This window comes from Maylandia zebra, linkage group LG20, assembly GCF_041146795.1.
Source record: "Maylandia zebra isolate NMK-2024a linkage group LG20, Mzebra_GT3a, whole genome shotgun sequence".
Taxonomy (NCBI): Eukaryota; Metazoa; Chordata; class Actinopteri; order Cichliformes; family Cichlidae; genus Maylandia; species Maylandia zebra.
Genome location: NC_135186.1, coordinates 7,347,034 through 7,366,560, shown reverse-complemented (window position 1 = coordinate 7,366,560; position 19,527 = coordinate 7,347,034). Strand labels below are relative to the sequence as shown.

At 40.9% G+C, this 19,527-nt stretch overlaps 3 protein-coding genes across 4 annotated transcripts; 1 reads left to right on the top strand and 2 right to left on the bottom strand.

The window, feature by feature from the left end:
* Nucleotides 1-370: 370 nt before the first annotated feature.
* On the bottom strand, nt 371-7,464 carry rprd1b (regulation of nuclear pre-mRNA domain containing 1B). 2 transcript variants are annotated; one of them, XM_004554069.3, is made up of 8 exons: nt 7,077-7,464; nt 6,754-6,977; nt 5,740-5,869; nt 5,263-5,396; nt 4,650-4,768; nt 4,379-4,505; nt 3,320-3,495; nt 371-2,698 (listed from the first exon to the last, which is right to left on the bottom strand). In XM_004554069.3, the coding sequence occupies exons 2-8, from the start codon at nt 6,902-6,904 to the stop codon at nt 2,549-2,551; spliced, it is 987 nt and encodes a 328-aa protein (XP_004554126.1). In that variant the 5' UTR covers nt 6,905-6,977; nt 7,077-7,464; the 3' UTR covers nt 371-2,548. The 2 variants fall into 2 exon arrangements, with proteins under 2 accessions (XP_004554126.1, XP_004554125.1); XM_004554068.3 differs by having other exon boundaries at nt 6,754-7,464.
* A 2,270-nt stretch (nt 7,465-9,734) lies between these two features.
* tas1r1 (taste receptor, type 1, member 1) lies at nt 9,735-13,492 on the top strand. The gene is made up of 6 exons (XM_004554287.5): nt 9,735-9,916; nt 10,027-10,354; nt 10,453-11,211; nt 11,294-11,512; nt 11,805-11,925; nt 12,570-13,492. The coding sequence occupies exons 1-6, from the start codon at nt 9,735-9,737 to the stop codon at nt 13,490-13,492; spliced, it is 2,532 nt and encodes an 843-aa protein (XP_004554344.3).
* Nucleotides 13,493-15,800: 2,308 nt separating this feature from the next.
* Nucleotides 15,801-17,048, bottom strand: her12 (hairy-related 12). The gene is made up of 2 exons (XM_004554070.2): nt 16,806-17,048; nt 15,801-16,721 (listed from the first exon to the last, which is right to left on the bottom strand). Exons 1-2 carry the CDS (start codon nt 16,872-16,874, stop codon nt 16,314-16,316), a joined length of 477 nt encoding a protein of 158 aa, XP_004554127.1. The 5' UTR covers nt 16,875-17,048; the 3' UTR covers nt 15,801-16,313.
* Nucleotides 17,049-19,527: the final 2,479 nt, after the last annotated feature.

Genomic DNA, 19,527 nt, shown 5'->3' with positions numbered 1-19,527 from the left:
GTTCCCCTTTCATCTTCCTGTGATTTTTTACTGACATCCACCATCATATCTGTAATATAATATTTAAAGTAGGGAATTTCTTAGATAGAGGATACACCAAACCCAATGAAAAGATCCTAGAAGGATAAGGTCCACTACTTAAATAACTTAAAATTATGACAGAAATGTAATTCATGGTCTCTAAATTGTGAAAAGGCCCGAGTTTCCTCACTGCATTAAATGAAAGGCTGGAAAACTCTGATTTGCACATATGACTTTATTATCATTATTATTATTATTTTTGTGTTATTATGTATTATAATTAAAACCCATTTTTAATTTAAGTAAGTATATTCGCATTATACTGAAATTATGTAAAATACACACAGAATTTGTTCAAATGGTTCCAGTTTATTGGCATCCACTGAATCACTTTCATTACAGAAAAAACATTACCCCTAGTGGCAGAGTCCTGGTAGTACAGACTGATTCTATAGAGAAACACATACCACACAGCAAGTCAGTAAGAAAATATCTAAGTGTTATCTACAGTCAAGCATATCTGGGTTAAAATTTTACTGAAATCTTTCCTGGTTTTGGTTTTTATCAGATGAACATGAATTAATGAAATAATGGCTCCGCTTTAATGTTCGACATCCAAAGTCCAAAGGTTTACTTTGATATTAGGGATCATGTTAAAGCCCAAACATCTGTTTTATGACCCCAGTAATGACTCTGACGAATGCATCCACACCTTTGGTTGAACAAACGCTGCAGAAAACTGCTAATTTTCACCTGCTCTTTGAAAGATTTCGTGGTTTCAGGCTTCCGGGAGAGGCCAATCATTTTACTGCAACGGTTTTCCATGAACAGCATGTCTCAGCTGAGCGTTTGGAATCAGCAGATAAGCTACAGCTTCTACAATCTTTCTTTTATATAAGGAAAAAAATCACCTCAGCTGTAGCAGCAGGAGTCGCTACGTGTTTCTGAAGACGCTAATGAAATGAGCAGTTTGTTAAACGTCTCTGATCTTTTTATCATAAACTTTTTCAATAAATGTTTTTTTTTTTGTGTGTATCAGACAACTGAAAATTAAATATCAGTTAAGCAAAATGACAAAATGGCCTTCTCGCAGAACTGCTCCTAAAAGGCTCGTACCAAAATAATGACTTTGGTAATTACAACTTTTCCTGACCTCAATATCTAAATAAACACATTTGTTACAGGATGGATCACCCATGAAAAGAGAAAACAAAAACAAATATGAAGGGGATGCAGGCGTGAACCTGTTGAATACTTAAATCGATACAGGCAGTTAGAACTGTGGAATATTTAATAATTATTTTTGATCAGTCCAATGTGTCTATTAATGTTGCTAAAGTAGAGAATGGTCAGTTCATTTCGCAATAACATATAATCTAATTAATGCAACTACGCTACCCTTTTATTTAACTTTTCCAAACATGTTGTGATCAGTATATCAGCAAATGTCGTTTTCTGACTCGTTTATCTTGACACTTCTTTTAATAACGGCTCAATCCTCCTGATGTCTTCATTTATTTTTATTTTTGCCTTCTTATCAATTACCTTTTCAAAAGATACAGCAATAGTATTTTTAGTTTTAGCATTTAGATGATCTTTTTTCAAACGTGCAGGATTTCATTAGCAAAACTCAAACTGTGCCTCTTTTCCACTAACGAACATAATGAGCTTCATCATATTTCAAATGAAAGCATGACAACAGTTCTTTTGAACCTTGTGCACCTTTGTATCAAAATAAGGAAAATCCTTACATACAGGAAAATAAAAAGTCCCTTGTCTTTAAAATTGCTGCCTGAATGATTGTATCCCACAAATCCCATTTTTCAGACTCTACCAAGTGTTACTTTAATGAAAGCGCTGTGTGTGGCGTCCGGTGAAACAACCAAAAAAGCAACACATACTGAAGTGGCCTGATATTTTTTCTAACTATACAAACACACACTTACACACCGTAAATCAACAATCTCTCTAATTTGTCGATAAAAACCAAGCAAATAAAAGTCAAAAAGTAAACCTAATGAATGGTACATCCTCTTCACAGTGTAGCCACAGCCTTTAGGAATTAAGAGAGCGGACAGACAGCCTTTGCTCACTGAATCCGAACTATAACTTACAGCCAGATGCTTCGACTGACATGTCCTGATAACCAGGTTTACGTCTAAGCTCCTCTTCCTAAATCACTGAAACTTCCAGCATTTAAAACAAAATAAAAGCAACAGGAAACTTGTTCCAAGCTGGTGAAGTGGAATCCTTGACGATCGAGAGGGTACGGGGGAAAAAAACTAACAAAATAAACAGGCTGACAGAGTCTTTATTCTCCTCTGCAGAGCATTCTCATTTTACCAAAAGCCTTCCTCGTCCTCGTCCTGCAGGTTTGAGTTAGCAGGTAGGGTGGCGACTGTTAAGAGGATTGACCACACGTGTCCTCTGGCTGGAGACACAGTTGGGAGTATTTCTGTAAATCCAACGTGGAGCTGAGATTGTCTGGGGAGGAGCATACGGGAGACTTCGTCGAGGCAAAGGGTTCTCAATCGGTGGAGAAGAGGTCGCCTGCTGAGGGGAGCGGGGCCAGACCCCCAGTTACGTTGGGCAGCAGTGAAAGGTCAGGGAGACTCTGGATGTGGGACTTGAGCTCCTTCCTCACCTGAGTCACTCTCGCCAGTTTCTGCTTATACTCCTACCGAAAAAATGACGATACGCACAGGTATGAGCAAATTACATCTTTTTTTAATATGAAAACATGTGAGGCAGGAAACAGAAGAGCAAGGCAGTAAAGAAGGGAGATGACCTCTAAAGCTAGATGCACCAAAATGTCAGTAATAAACGTCAAAATTGTATTTAAACATCCAAGAATAAACGTCTGCCAACTGTGATAACCAGATCTGTGCTGACCTTCTGACCTCTTTTATTTCTTGCCATGTCAGACATGCTCCCAGCTATGTGGGCATGTTTTTAGCCAATGAGTGCTTTCAGGGCTGAAGCATTAGCTGTAAACTGCTTCTAAACTTCTAAACAGCAGAAATAAACATGTTTGCAGCTGTTTTTATCTCCTCAGCTAATCTGAGTCACTGAACATGACCTCAAAAAGATGGGGGTGTTGTTACCTTTAGGTATTTTTCCTGCAGTTATCTGTGAAATAATATGGCATGCTGTATGGTAACTGCTATAATGAGTTCAGACATCTGTACTTAACTCTACAAAGTGTATTACAGGTATTACAGCTCCCTTTATTAATGAGACAAACACAAGCATTCAAACATCCTTTTCTAATGACTGTTGCGTCTGTCAAGTGCCTTACCTCCAGTTTCTTCTCTCTCTCCATGAGTGCCTCCTTCTGGCTGCTGATGTATTCAGTGAGCATACGTGCTAACTGCCGCCGGTCCTCCAGCTCTGCGGCCAGACGCCCGTTATATTCTGCCAGCAGCAAGCAGGCTTCATCCACAGTTTTTGAGAGCTTGTCTGCGGCTTCTTTGTCTAGAGTTGAGCCAAAGTGTGTTGTTAATCTCAGAGCCTTAATTTAAACTGAGGTTACTCCAGATAAACACGCTCCTCTGCATGCAGTACTTGATTGCTGTATATATGTTCTGTCCTAACATTTATTGATTGAGTGCGAGTCTTTTTGGAAGGAACAATTCTATCACACTGAAAGCAGAGATAAAACAATCTAAGCTCAAGCTCTACAAAAAGATCTCCTGAGGCTGCTCTCTCCTTAGCTTTCTGTGGTCAGTGTGGTACACACCATAGAAGACACCTGTGATGCTAATTACAGGGCACAATCTAGTTTACCTTGGCTCTTTTCCACTAGTACCGGTACCTACTCGGATCAACTCTACTCGTTTTGTCTCATTTTTCATTATAATCAACTACCATCTAATGTGGATGGGATCATTACAGCAATTTGGCTGAAACTGCAGGGTTTAAAGAAAGTCTGTTTTGAATTTTGTGAAGGAGTCACTCTCATGACTCACTCTCATGACACCACTGACTTGCCAATTGGCAGCATGCCGTCTGTTAGCATGACATTTTTGGATCGATTCAGCTCGCTTGGTACCAGGTCCTACTATCAAAAACCATAAAAGCCGAGTCGAATTGAGCTCAATAGGCACTAGTGGAATCAGTCTTTTCTAGGGGTACCATCATTTATAGCAAGGCCAATTTCATTAGTTGTTTAAAAAAAGGATTCTGCTGAACGACAATTTAAAAGCAATGTCTGATTTTCTTGAAGTTTTTTGTTTTAGTGTTATTACTTATCTCAGTTTCAAGTTATTATTTTAGTGACCACTGTAGGTTGTTCTTTCTTTGACAGAAGGTTACCAACAATTTTGTCCAAAACCGAGCTGAGCTGTCCAAGCCTTACCTGTGATCTTCTCCAGCAGGGAAACATCCTGGACTTCCTGCGGCAGCGAGGCAATCTTCTGACGAACAGCTGCATCACCTGATGCAGCGTTCTCTAAGTCCTGCAGGGCTTTTACCAGCTCCTCTGTCTGCACGTGTGCCAGAGTGTGTTTAAAGACAGGAGACAAGGGAAAAAAAGGAAGTGGGGGAAACAGTAATAAGAGATCAGTAAGGAGGCCAGTCAAAAATACCACCATTTTAACATTATCTGGATTAAACGTTGGCATCTTCACCAGCTGAGTTGCCGTGGAATCTGCGTTGCGAGGAGAAGTGTGGCTTCTATAGTCGTTGTCATCATCGTCCTCATCTTCCTGGATCTTTTGATAGCTTCTTTTCACTGGCTTTTTTTCTTCTGCAGAGTGATGTTTGGAGATAACAGAACAGAAAAAACACATCATGAGGTCACTAATGTGTTTCCTTTAACACCTATGATGGCATACTGATGTCGACAGGATAAACCCGAAAATGTATTTACTGTTAGATAACATTTTGGGTACTTGAACGCTGCTCTTTCTGTTGTTCTGTGATACAAACTCAGTAAAAACCTGCCATTTACCTGCAAATGCAGGTGTGTCGACACACATGTTGTTAACAGTGAAAGAGTGAAAAGAAAGGCTTCCTGTTTGGAGAATTATTCAGTCGTAATCAGTGTATTTACTCAGACGCAGCCCACTGATACAGTCACCTCATAAATCATGACAGCTCTCTAACAAACGTCCACAAAATGTGACTTCTTTCAGTATTGGTGATCCCGGCCACGGTTTTAAAGTGAAATGCTGTGATGTCAAACGCATCGTATACATTTACATACACCTGTGACAACATGTTATGTAATAGTCATCTAACCTGAAGGCCTGGGGCTGTTTGAGTCTTCTATGGCGAGTTTGAGCTGCTGGATGAAGTCGCTTCTGTAGAGGTTCCTCTCCTTCCAGATGTTCAGCAGTCTTTCCATGTGCTTTTTACAGTTCTCGTCTGCATCACTGCAGGGCGACGAGAGGAGCAACAGATTTCAGCAGACAATAAGGGAGTAACGAGTTACATAAAAATTTTAAATTTAAAGACGCACAGGAAGGCTATAAAAAGATCAAAGCACATCCAGAGTTTTTATGACATATTTTCTAAAAAACAAAAGATAACGGGGGCTGCAGACGTCCAGATAGGATCTGCTGTGCTTAATAGATAAGCAAAAACACAAAACAAAATTCAAACAAATGACTTCCCATGCATCTACTTCCCCACACAGACTCACACACATTTACTACATTCAGGAGAGTCTAATTTGGAGCAGACTTAGAGAACACGGTGGTCACCGTTAACATATACCTGGCAACATGGGAGCAGGCATCGACGAGCACAGACTCAAAGTCTTTGGTGAACTCGGGGCCTTTCTTCTTGCTGTTCTGGATGACATCATTAGCCAGATACAGGAATGTCAGCTTCCTGCTGCTTTTAGCTGCAACGTACATGAAAAATATCTCATTTTAAACGTTAGCTTTAACAAAATTAACAAGGAAAATTCACAGAGTGATTATCAGTTTCTCACATTCAAATTATTTTGAGTTTGAGTTGCAGTTTGAGTTTTAATTGGCATATTTTCCCTTCATCATGCCCATCTCCTTTACTTACTGCATAAGAATGAGGAAAAATACACTGTTAGTCGCAATAAAACTGGATTTACTAGTATTTCTATTCTTTCACACCCATGTAAGCTGACCATCTATAAGGTCTTAGGGCAGGGGTGTCAAACATAAAGCCCAAGGACCAGAATCAGCCTAGCACAGATTCCAATTCAGCCCACTAAACAGCTTTGGAAAATGTAGAAAGGTGCATAAATTTTGGATTACAGCTTTTCCTACTGAGAAAGACCTCCCCCTTGACTGTTCATACTGCACCAAAGTAATTAAGCAACAGATAAACAATTAACTGAGAGAAAAATAGTTTTTCCCCCGTACAATGCAGTATAACAGTTTATGTTTTTGGGTTTGTTTGTTTTTTACAATAGGTCCACAGTTTTAAGAAAGGCTATTTCCTATTAACAAAAACAAAAACAAAAAACAAAAACAAAACAGTACAGGACAGACTGGGCTGTAAGATACCAGAAGTCATCCTACACATTTATTTCCTGAAACTAAAATAATGTCATGGATTAAATGCACAGTTAAACTTCTTTGCACTGACAGAAAGGGGCTTTGCAGTGTGCTGTACGTGGCTCACAGCGTAAAATGAGTTTACAGTCTGTGTACAGTGTCCTTTACTTGTTAGTTACCGGCTCTCTCTTTGGCTGCAACATACACACAAATGTGTGGGGGTTTTTTCAGGAGGGCAGTCAGGTCTCACCTTTTTTCAGCTCTCTGTGCCACACTTTGACGATGAGGGCCGAGTGTTTGCGGTGGTGGATGATCCACAGAGACAGAGTCTGGACGCTCTGCTGCGAGCTGCTCAGCTCCGACAGCTTCTTCTCCAGGGCGGACTCAGAGAAGGACGACATGCCGGTGAGTAAGTGGGCGCTTCCCTTGTGACCGGACCGACTCCGACCAGCGTTAACGCGACTGAGCCCCGAGCTATTTTGGAGAGACTCGCACTGTCATCAAAACTGAAGTTGTGCTGCTAACTTACTGACAAGTAGCATCAAACTGTTTCCCGCTCCTCCCAAACGTTACCTTAGCTCACAGCTTCCTGAATTATCGACCAAATCCGCTAAAGCAAGCCTGCGATGAAGATGAGCTCCTTTATCAGCAGCTGCTTCTTCACTCAGTCCAGTGTTTGTTTACAGCACCAGCTAACGTTAGCCAACCGAGCTAAGCAGCCATCTGCAGAGCAGTGCAGCCCTGTGCTAGCCTGCTCTCCAAACAGACTCTGGATACACAGAACTTCTGTAACAAGCCCGATTAATACGTGTCAACCCACCAGCATAAAAAACCCAACGACGAAGCGCTAACGGCGAAACTCACACTTTGGCTTTGGTCGCCTAACTCATCAAAAAGACTTCTTTCAAAAAATGGCAGCTTGCACTTTCACCTCGATGTTCGCGTCGCATGGTAGTGACGCAAGCAGACCGGGCATCACCATCATCATCTTTATCCGGGGATGAAGGCTATTTTGTTCATATCGCCACTGCTTAAATAACACAGATTTTTTTAAAGACAGTCAGTATCATCTATAATTTCACGAGAATTTTGGGAAATATATCTCAGTATTTTTGATGATTTAGACTATATATGTATATACTAGAACATGTAATAAGGCTACAAGGCTAAAAGTAATTCACTAAAGTTTTGTATTTTTGTTTATTTTTCACTGCAGTTCAAATGCATTAAAACATGCAATTTTACACTATCAGATCAATATTTTGATTAGATTGATAGGCCAAAAACAACGGGAAGAGGAGAAGATGATTGGAGCTTTAGTTATAGGCCAAGCAGCCCATTGTTTTGCTATGTTATGTCCAAAATGCCTCTCTTCAAATTTGCAGTTTGACCGGCTGATCTTTTAAAAGCTGTAAGACCCGAACACTTATGTGTTATTGCTCCAGTTCAACACAAAGACATTACAAACAGTTGTTATATAGGAATATAGTTAAATGTTGTACTACTTTTCTTTCTTTGTGTACCCAATGATTAATCAAAACGTTGCCCAACTTCAGTCTATGCTTAGCTGTTTGCAATTCACTTTGTGTAATGTTATAATATTAAAGAAGCATAAGAGTACATTAATAATGGCTGCTTTACACGTTTTTGGAAGGCTGAGAGGAAGAATTACACAGAGAGGAGTCACGTTGGTAAAGGTCAGAGTCTTACTCATAAACCTTTTGTCATGAGTAGATTTTTCTTGTGACTGTTTTCAAGCTATGATTGCTTTAACTTGGATCTATTACTCATGCAGCTCTGTTATTAATCTGACTGCAATATGTCATCAAAGGACAAAACAAAGAGAATTTATCCAACTTCCTGGCTCATACGGACATGTTAACAAATACCTTTCTGTTAAAAGTCTGCATATTGTGTGCATGCCATCAAATCTTTGTGTTTGTACAGGCATTTGAATTTACATGGCTATTTGACTGCATAATACAGCGGATAATAAAATGCACCGTATTCCTGTTCAAACAATGGTTTTTCCCTGGATCTAAGCAAATTACATGTTAGTACAACAGGTGTGTTTGACAAAATACAGGTCAAATATCAACCAAAATGCAAATTCTGCCACACCTGTACAGCCCTCATGAAGGATTTGCACATTACAAAATAAGTGTAGCTAATAAGACTAGTGTAACATGTAACATTATATACATTTAGAAATTCGTTATTTGTTTTTTTATTTGCTTTTAAAGCACCCTTGAGTGTTTTGAAAGAGCCAATTAATAAAATGTATTACTGTTGTTGTTGTTGTTGTTGTTATTATTATTAGTGGTAGTATTGTTAGTATTATTATTATTATTGGCTTTTACATTTTCTAAAATGTCCTTCTGAGTAGGACATCACTTTCAAATTATGCCTTTACAAGCTAACCTCCTGAGACCCTGAATCCTCATCTGGTGACATTAAATTTTGGCTTTCAGCATCTTATACTTGATTCTGCTCAATAAACCGTTTTTATATTATATTTATTAAACATTGATGACTTTATTTTTCATTCTATTTTTTTAAGGAAAAATACTTTCTCTTCAAAGTAGATTCTTAGTTTTTGTGCTGACTCAGACACACTTTTGAGACACATTATTTCTATGTAAAGTTTAACAGATATTTCCTGTTTTATGGGCAGCTGCTTTTTACTAAACACACATCATGTGGAATTTAACAAAAATAATATCATAAAATGTACTTACAAAAAGTATCCAGCAGCATCAGGTTAACATTTAACTCCCAAAACCTGTAATGTTGCCTTCATTTGTTGATAAATTCACTTTGTATCTATGTACGTAATGTATGTACATCACACTGAAATTGCAATATCATCTATAAGATTAAGATTTAAAATCCTTGAAAGCAAAGTCTTATATTGGAAAAGACTATCAGCCCTAATAAATGTGTTAAAAAGTGAATCTGCACTCACTCCATGTTAGTGGTCAAAGATTTATGAAAAAATCACTGCCTCTTCATGACTTTCATTTATGCAAATCATTTCAACGGGAGGAAAACTCTAATGACACCAACAAATTCCACATGCAAAGTACCTTCACTCAGTAAACATTTTTCAGAAGAATGGAAAATCCTCCCCTCTGCCAGCCCACACTTTTAAGAAGAGTTCCTGATCTGTTTTTGCACAACACACTGAGCTTCCACATGCAGATGTGCATAAGCTGACGCTAAAATACGAGCATGTCTGTTACTGTGCTGCTTTCCTTGGGCTGGTTAGTGCTGCAGTCAGCTGATGGGAATCTAGATCACACCACTCACAGCCAGGGGATGTATCTGCAGGGGGACTTCTCCTTCGCTGGACTCTTTCCTCTCTTCTATACTAATGGGCTGAGTGGTTTGCCTGCTCTGGTTCCATGCAGAGAGTGAGTGTTTCTGTTTTATTAGACAGAAACCTGATAGATGCATTTCACTTGTGGACCAGTTAATATTGTCAGTTTTTTCAAACTTAACACTCTTTTTTTTTCTTCTCCAGAGGCAGGCCCAACAAACATGGTTTTCATCTGTTGCAAGCTATGAGATTTGCTGTGGAAGAAATCAACAGCAAAACAGGGGTGCTTTCTCTCCTACCAGGAGTGAAACTCGGCTACCAGATGTACGATATTTGCTCAGTACCGGCCAGTATCCTGGCCACCCTGGACCTGCTCGACCAACAGTACAGGAACATTTCTACACCTGGGGCACAGAACAACACAGCCCTTAATTCCAGTGATGCTCAAACAGCTGTGGCTGTGATTGGGCCGGACAGCAGCAGCAAGTCTTTCACCCCTGCTGCTTTACTGGGGACCTCTCTTGTACCACAGGTAAGTTAATATTTGGAAGTCTTTGCTCGTGTCCATGAATTATTTTATATTCCACATTCACATCTTAAAAGAAACTCATTGCTCATTGCTCATTGTAGATCTCTTATGAAGCATCAAGTGAGCAGCTGAGCAACAAGATATACTATCCATCTTTTTTCCGCACAATTTCCAGTGACAAGAACCAGGTAGCTGCTATGATCCAACTCCTGGTTCGTTTCAACTGGACCTGGATCGCTCTCTTAGGCAGTGACAATGACTATGGGCTTCAGGCCATGAAGAGTCTGTCCCAACAAGCATCCAGCTACGGCATCTGCATCGCCTACCAAGGAGTCATCCCCTCAGCCACAGATGAAACAGTCCAGATCATGAGGAACATGGTAACGGACATACTGACAACCCACGTCAATACCATTGTGGTCTTCTCCAGCAAGACGAAACTCAGTGGCTTCTTCCCATTTGTACTCGAGCGCAACATAACAGATAAAGTGTGGATCGGGACGGAGGACTGGTCAGTGGCAACTCTTATATCAGGCATAAGTGGAATCAACACAATCGGTACTGTGATCGGTGTGGCCGTCAAACCTATATCCATTCCCGGATTTGAGGAGTTTGAGAAAAAGATAGTCGAGGCTTCAATGCAACGCGCCAACGCTAATGTTACCATGAGCTATGGAAATGACTGCCTACAGAGCACAGACCTGTACAGCCTCGCCAGAAATAATTACTCTCTGGAGGAATATGACATCGCCTCTGCCTTCAATGTGTATAAAGCTGTGTATGCTTTGGCTCATGCTCTGCACACTACACTTGGTTGTGATGCCGAAAAGTGCAACAAGAGAACCGTGCATCCATGGGAGGTGAGTTGATTTAAACTGATGTTTTGGTTTGGTTTGATTTGGGTTTATTCTTTACATAATTCTCATTTTCTGTCCTCCCCAGCTTTTTCAGCAGCTAAAGCATGTGCGATTTTCCCTGGAGAACACCTCTGTGTACTTTGATGCAAATGGAGATCCACCCACAGGATATGATATTGTTACCTGGATTTGGAGGGGCACTGACTGGTCCCTGAGAGTAGTGGGCTCCTTTACCCCAGACCCAATTACACTGACAATTGATGCAGATCAAATTGAGTGGTGCGGAAAAGAAGGTTCAAGAGCAGTAAGAGCAACATGGTGTTTGGGTTTGTTTTATAGTTTTAAAAAAAATTAAATATTACAAAAAGACCCACAGAAAATTAACCCTAACCCTAAAAAGGATCATTTTCATTTCTCATTTAAAAAGGTTAAACAAATATGCTTTTGATGTTGTGGTTTATGTGCATCTGTTGTATAGCATTTATTTCTTCTGTTATTCTCTGCTCTCCCTTCCAACCGAGAGCTAGATCTATTAGAGATGACCTGTTTAAATAAAAGCTAATCTATAATATGTCTTTTTCTTTGACTGTGTATAGGTGCCACTGTCCATCTGTTCACCACCCTGCCCAACTGGCCACAAGAAGTTGCTGACAGGGCAGCATAAGTGCTGCTTCGACTGCCAGGCCTGTCCTGCTGCCACATTCCTCAATAAAAGTGGTAAACAAAGAAAAAGGAAAAAGGAGCAGAGATAAATAGAAAACAGAGAGGCGGGCGGTGGAAAAGGGTTTCCTTGATCACATATTATCTCTATGTAGCAAAATGAGACTGAAAAGTGAATCTGAGATTTTATGATCTCATAACAAAGATTATATAAAATCTATCTTTTTATTATAAAAGCCAGTAATAAATATGTGTCGTTTATCGGCATCGTCAGAGGTGCTGATTGTATGTAATGCAAATACAAATCCCCCAAAATCATAAAGATATCCAAGAAATAAAAGTTAAGTTGTTGTGCTCCAGAACTCAATATAGAGTTCAGCTATTTAAGATTTCTTCCAGTGAACAAAGTGATCCACGTTGCAACAGAGCGCCATTACATTGTTGTGTGTAAAATTGTCCAATAGGTGGTGCTGAATGCACATTCTGACGCTGGAGCCAAACGACCTGAAAAAACCAAACAAGGGCCACAATGTTGAATAATAACAAATCACATATTATATGATTTCCAGCAAATGCTGTGTGTTTGACTTTAAGTTTCAGACTTGGGCTGGTGAATCTGAGCTCAACCAACAGTGGACACAACTGCTGTCCAGCTTTTATATCCCAGGTTTTCTTCAAGCTGTGCTTTTTCTCTTCCTTAGATCCTGTAATTTGCCAGCCGTGTCTGCCAGAGCAGTGGGCGCCCCCGAGCAGTGAGCAGTGCCTGAACAGGACTGTCCTGCTGCTGGAATGGGACGCCCCTCTCTCCATTGCCCTGCTCTTCTTTTTCGCCACCTGCCTTCTCATGATCTTTGGCACTGCAATAATCCTCCTGCTCAACCTGAACACACCCGTAGCCAAGTCTGCCGGGGGCCGCACCTGCCTCCTGATGCTGGCAGCCCTGACTGCAGCCACCATAAGCTCTTTGTGCCACTTTGGCCAGCCATCGCCTCTGGCCTGCATCTTCAAGCAGTCTCTATTCATGGACAGCTTCACTGTGTGCCTGGCCTGCATCACTATGCGCGCCCTTCAGGTTGTCTGCATTTTTAAATTTGCATCCAAGCTGCCGCCAGCCTATGACAAGTGGGCAAAAAAACACGGGCCAGAGTTCACAATTTTCCTAGTGTCTGCCATCATGCTGATCATTTCCGTGCTCCGTGTGGCCCTCGACACCCCCAGGCCTTCCATGGATCTTGAATTCTACGAGGATCGCATCGTGCTCGAGTGCAGCAAGACCCTCTCGGTCGGCTCTGGTGTTGAACTTGCTTATGTGTCCATGGTCAGCGTTCTCTGCTTCACTTTCAGTTACATGGGCAAAGACCTGCCAGCCAATTACAACGAGGCCAAGTGCGTGACCTTCAGCCTCATGGTGTACATGATCTCCTGGATCAGCTTCTTCACCCTCTACCTCATCAGCAGAGATTCGTTCACCATGGCCGCACAAGTGTTTGCCACACTCTTCAGTGTCCTAGCCTTCCTCGGGGGATACTTTGTACCCAAAATTTATATTATTGTGCTGAGACCGCAAATGAACACAACTGCACATTTCCAGAATTGTATTCAAATGTATACCATGAAAAAATGAGTAGTGTGGTGATTTCATTACATTAACAGCACTTATATTCAAGGCAGCGCAAAATAATAGCTTTAAATGCATTTTATTTAAACAATGTTTATCTTGTGAGTGTATTTGTGTGTTATTAGATTGTGCATTCTTTTGCTTAGATGTCCTATAATTTAATTTCAGTGTAATTTAATTGTCAAGTTCAAGTTTCAAGTGAGTCAATAGCAAAAAGCAGCTGGTTACAGAATAAAAGTTTGTTACAGCAAGTTGCAGAATGATACAACAACTCATTGCATGTCAAAGAAATCCCTAACTGCTTTGTCTCTCTCTCTCTCTCTCTCTCACACACACACACACACACACACACACACACACACACACACACACACACACACACACACACACTGCTGCTGTTAGCTGTTGTTTGAGAGGATAGATGAAAAGGCCTTTTGTGGCTGGGAGGTCAGCGCTATTGACCAGTAGATGTGTGAGTAGAGTCGGAGGTTGGCTTTCCCACAGTCTCTCTGTCCACTCACAGGCTAATACCCTCGGTCAACAATCGAAGTGTGCCATGGGTGAACAAGCAGGAGTTTTATTGTCTGTACACAAAGAAAAGGCGCGAGAATAAAAACTCAGGAATTTCATTTCAACATCGCCCAACATACAAACTATCCGTTTGAATCCATGCAAAGGCACGTTTACACCTCTACCTGCAAACTGCTGTGGCCAACGTTTCACTGTGCTCTTGGCCGTGTTTGTCTTTCGTTACACTAAAATCAACAAACCATTAAAGTCACCCGAATACCAGCAGAGTCGAGGTTTCATTTGGGATGTGGCTATCCACACATTAATGATATTTTGCCATGAAGTCAAAGGGACAAAAATGTGCACAAAAAAACTATGTAAATCATTGTGGTGTGAAAACTAAGAATTTGCCTTTTCCACACTAGCAATTAAATCTATAATAACATGTTTTCTTTCGGCATCTTTTCCCCTGACACCACCAGTGCAATGATGCATCCTGTTTAATTATTCCCTGGGTGCATATCAGGAGCTTTTGCCCACGTTCCCCAGAGTAAATGCAGGCTGAGATAAGCAGCAGCTCCTGATAAGAGATGGACGGCACTCCATTCTCAGTCTGGAATGGTTTTATCTCCACTGAGCCAGCCTCTGATTGCTTCACTTCTCAGTTATTGATACATCTTCATCTGACACAAACCCCAATACGGCTTAATTAACGTGCCTTTGTCATGCTAATGACACGCTATAAAGTGAAGAGCAGCTTCAGAGCTGATAGTGTCATCCAAAATGAATCTGATCGCTTCACCTACACACCCACGTCTCCATGCATCACCAACCACGCCTCCTTTCACTACATCACAACCTGTGAGGGGAGATAACAAAGTTAGCACCTCTGAGATTTAAACAGAGAGATGTGAATGAAATGCTTGAACAACAAAACCACCAAGACTAAAAATCATCCACAGTTAACATAAAATGTTCACATAAGAACATGAGCGTCCTTTTTTTATTTTAGGGAAGAAATTATTTGATAAAATACTAAAATAAAATAGAGGTAGCAGCAAACAGTGGCTTTGATTTTTCATTTCCAAGCATTACACTGTGCTGTTAGGAATACTGAGTGTTGGAAGCATGAATTTACAGTAAAACACAAGCTAGGAAAATGCTATTGCGATCTATACTTGATTATAAGTAAGTATATGTGTACACATGTGAGTAATTGTGAATACAATATGTAGGCCATAAATCTGGGCACTGTGGAGAATGTGTGATTGTTTTACTTAGTAACATGGGGGACTGCTTTAGTTTCTAACATGCCAAGGTCAGCTGATTGTTTATTGTGCCTTTGCATTGCAAATAAAATACATCTTGTCGTGTGTAACTGACAAGATGCTGGCTGCAAATGCCAGCAACTAGATGCAATTTGCTGGATTTTTTAATGTGTTTTTCTGTTCACGTTGCTTAGCATAAATCAAAGAAATCCTATCACATTTCCTGATTATGAAATCTACAAACCAAACGAGGAAAATGTGTGTACAGCAGTGTTGTCAAAACCCATTTTAAGTTTGCTGTTTAGATATGTACAGACCCAAACATCCTTATATCTGTTGCCTTGTAGATCAAACCATTAATGACCATCCCTACATTCATTGTTGAAAAGAGGTGTTAAAATAAAAATGCACTAAAAGAGGCAAAAATAAAGTGGTATTTTTTTATATATATATATATATAGTACCAATGTGGACTTTTTTCATGAAATATATATAAATGTAAAAGAAGTCAGCAAGCATTTTTAATGATTGTTTCTTTTTATTTTTAATTGTCGTACAAATGTTAGGAATGAGTTTTAAGAACCTTTACACAATAGCAGAACAGCAATATAAACATCTCAGTACAACATGTTAAAAATGTAAACCCATCTACACGCAAAACACACGCTTTGTAATCATACTGACACATCGAGTTTGGCATAGATACATCAAAACAGATGAGAAATATTCTCCACAGCAGCTGTCCATAAACACAGTATGGCAGACACATATACAGTAACATCGAGTAGTCCAAAGATAAAACTCCACTGGAGTAAACAACAAAACTATCAGTACTCAAAATCAAAATCAACCTCCAGCTTTAAACGCAAAGGGAAAGTACGTATTAAGAGTCACAGCGGGATCTTCAGCTACGTGTCAGCCGGTGCTTTTACTTGTCCATCAATGTGATGAGACGCTAAGGAAACCCATCAGGAATGAGCAGGCTGGAAAAATATATTTCCTACATAGTGAGGGAGAGTTCAGCACCCCTCATGTCTCAGTCTCTGCCTCTACCAAGGCCTCCACACGGGGCCTCTGCTCCCGCTGTCCTGCACTGTGGTGGGCCTGAGTGTGAAGCAGACTGGGGAGGAGCTGCTGGCTGTCTGGGCTTGAAGGAGTTTCTGGTCTTGCTGCTGCTGGAGTCCCTGCAGAGGGGCGAGAGAAGCCTCTGAGCCAGCTGAAAGGAAGTGCACAGGGTCCCTCCAACACTGAGAGTAGGCCTGGTTGTAGTCACTCTGACAGAGGCCTGTCTGCAGCTGCTGCCTCAGGAAGCTCACAGTCATCTCCAAGATGTCAGCCTTCTCTAGCTTGGAGTTGGGCTCTTGCTTGTGAAACTCCTTCTCCAGAATGACTTTCAGCTGCTCGATGCAGCTGTTGATGCGATCCCTGCGCATTTTCTCCACAATGGGTTTCCTCATCTGAGAAAGAGAAGGCAGACAAGTAAGTTCACATTTCAAGTCAGCAATGCACAAGCCAATCTAAAAATCTCCTGTGGTACTCACTTTAATGTTATCTTTCTCAGAGATCCTGATGTGGTGAACAGAGGAGTAGTTTGTTGAGTAAGGAGCCATGTCTCTGCAGAGGTGAAGTGAGCAGTGATGTCTCTGGAGGAGCCGCTCCTCATTTTATACTGGGAGATTAGCATAACAAAGTCATGTGGCTGAGGCAGGGCTGGGGTTCCCACACTGTGACCAGTGGGACTCCCAACAACAACAATGGAGGAGATGTCAATAACTCAGAGAGCATTTATCTCTGCTGGGCATGTTTCCCAAGATAAGCAACAGGCAATTAAGAGTTAATCAGAAGTGCTATCTCCGAATTTACATCAGCTGGATTGATCAGATTTTTTTTCTGTTTTTTAATTCTGATCAGAGGGAGTAAAATACACAAAAGAGAGAATCTCTCCAGGGGGAGGGGGTGACTGCAGTTAAGGACCAAATGAGTTACTGCAATAAAACAATATAAATGCCCCTTCAAAGAACACTTGAGCACTTTACTGCTCAGATAGCAAAGTGTGGAGAGGACAGAAAATGTTGTTTTTGGAATAATAAAGGCCTCGGGTATGACTCCAGGCAGTCCCATCAAAGTTGAGGACAGGACAATCAAAGAAGTCTTAGATGAAACTTATTCGTCTACCACCTGTTGCTTTTCCAACTCCGCCCCACTCAAGCCTTGACATTAAGGTTTCCCACGGGGATCGCGAGTGAGGGAAAGCTTCAGCAGTGTATCTCGCGCATATTCAAAGCTACAGACGACCCAGGTGTGAAAGGAGGTGAGTGGCGTAAGTTGTCTGGCCCGAGCCGGGCCGACCAACGCGTGCGCTTCAAAATGCCCAACAAGCGATTTTTTTTGCGCTTGTGTTGACGCACAGCGTGAGGCGTTTACTCAGCCTCTTGTTCCTCTTATTAAAGACAAACAGGGGCGGGCGCGCATATTAGCCATGTTTATATTTGCCCCCATATAGAAAGACAAACAAAGAAAGACCCAAAAGTGCCACCCTGCTGGAGAGAGTCACCGAGTCATGAATTTATTACGAAACTAATAAATTTAGCATATTTTGCAGATATCTTTATTACTGGTCATGACTTCTTTTGAAAAATTGTTGGCAGCCTTTAGTCAAAAGTCCTTGCCTCGCTTCCCCCGAGGGTCTGCAGACTCTGCTGTAAATGAACTGTGTCAAATTAGTGTCAAGTTAATGGCATTATGAGCGGGGCTGGCAGTGTGCCTCTGAGGGCTTCCATCATTGGCTGGCCCCAGATGTGAAGCTGGCCTTGTGGGCGCAGTGTGAGTAGTCCCATCTCCCCAGTTTCCCACCAGCCCCCAACATCAGGCTAAATGGGCTCCAAAAGCCATGCCGCTCCTCCACGCTCCGAGGAATGTTAATTGATCTTTTGTTGCAGCTCAAACAGAAACTCTGTGTCCTGGTCCATCTGGGAAAAATCAAGTCAACTGGCTTCACTGCCTGTCTGTATGGAGGTTTTGGTCTGTGCTTTCAGTTACCCATGTATAGTGCTGATAGAAGAACTAAAGGTTTCATCACAAAGGAAGAACTGCAGAGATGCAGTACTGTTAAAAGTCTTGGGCCGCCCCTTGATTTCTTTAGACTTTGCTTCCGAGGAGCCAGACCTTTCCTTTGTAATATTTCAAAGTGTCAATAGTTCTCCAGGCTCTCTGAAGGTTTTGGGACGTGCATCTTTGTAACCAATTTTGTTTTTGATTCTTGTTTGTTTGTTAAGCTAAACTATGAGTCATTCAATAATAAAAAGGCCTCTAATTCAAGTGATGAACCAGTGTTGTGTCTACACATAAAAGACACAACACTGGCACAACACATAGGCACTTTGTTACTAGGAGCCTGTTGCAAAAACATATAATATAATATAATTTAAACCTACTTCTTTATTGAAATGTATGAAAATTGCTAAAAAATAACACAGCTTGAGAGTCATAAAATAGTATATTTACACGAACAAGGTGATTCCCAAAGAGGTCTTAGTAGCCAACTTGGCATATCTCTGCCCATTTTGAAGTGTGTCTCTGCAGTGTCTTTACATCTATTTACATCAGGTGTACAGTATCTGAAAGTCATGTCTTTAAGAAATAGGAAAAATTTAAGAAAAGCTTTAACACCAGATCTGATGGATGTATCTGTCCCTTCAGTTGATTCATCTACTATTCATAAGCCTCATCAGAAGTGGTCTCAGTGGAAGGTTGGTCATAAAGAGGGGAAACAGAGAGAAGGCTGAGGTATGAAAAATTACACCAGAACTGGACTGAAAGTCAGACACAACAGGTCTGGTAGAGTGATGAATTCAAAGTCGACATTTATAGTTTGAGTCATGATCAATGTGTACAGAGGAGGTAAGGAGAGGGGTAAAGCTGGGTGAGCATACAGCCATCTGTGCAGTCAGGTGGTGGTGTTTGAGAGCTTGTCAAAACTGATGAAGTTATGAACACAGAAAAGTTCAGGCTGTGTTGTCACACCAAATATTGGAACTCACTAGATTATACAATTGTCTGTTTTTGTCTTATACACTATATTTCCATTTTTTCTTGCACATTTTTCAATGCCCATATTTCCCATTTTCATAGAAAAATCTAAAATAAATAAATGAGGAGAGTCTCAAGACTTTTGTACAGCAGTGAGTCCAGTCAGTGGCAGCATCCCCACCACAAATCATGTAAAAGCAGCATCGGCACAGTAGAAAATGCTCAAAAAGTTCT

Coding starts and splice junctions, on each gene's coding strand:
- her12 (XM_004554070.2), bottom strand. CDS start 16,874: ATGGCTCCTTACTCAACAAACTACTCCTCTGTTCACCACATCAGGATC. Junction 16,722..16,805: donor CTGAGAAAGATAACATTAAA/GTGAGTACCACA, acceptor TCTCTTTCTCAG/ATGAGGAAACCCATTGTGGA.
- rprd1b (XM_004554068.3), bottom strand. CDS start 6,904: ATGTCGTCCTTCTCTGAGTCCGCCCTGGAGAAGAAGCTGTCGGAGCTG. Junction 4,506..4,649: donor ATTCCACGGCAACTCAGCTG/GTGAAGATGCCA, acceptor GCACACGTGCAG/ACAGAGGAGCTGGTAAAAGC. Junction 2,699..3,319: donor AGAGAGAGAAGAAACTGGAG/GTAAGGCACTTG, acceptor TTTTTTCGGTAG/GAGTATAAGCAGAAACTGGC.
- tas1r1 (XM_004554287.5), top strand. CDS start 9,735: ATGTCTGTTACTGTGCTGCTTTCCTTGGGCTGGTTAGTGCTGCAGTCA. Junction 11,212..11,293: donor GAACCGTGCATCCATGGGAG/GTGAGTTGATTT, acceptor TGTCCTCCCCAG/CTTTTTCAGCAGCTAAAGCA. Junction 11,926..12,569: donor CACATTCCTCAATAAAAGTG/GTAAACAAAGAA, acceptor TCTCTTCCTTAG/ATCCTGTAATTTGCCAGCCG.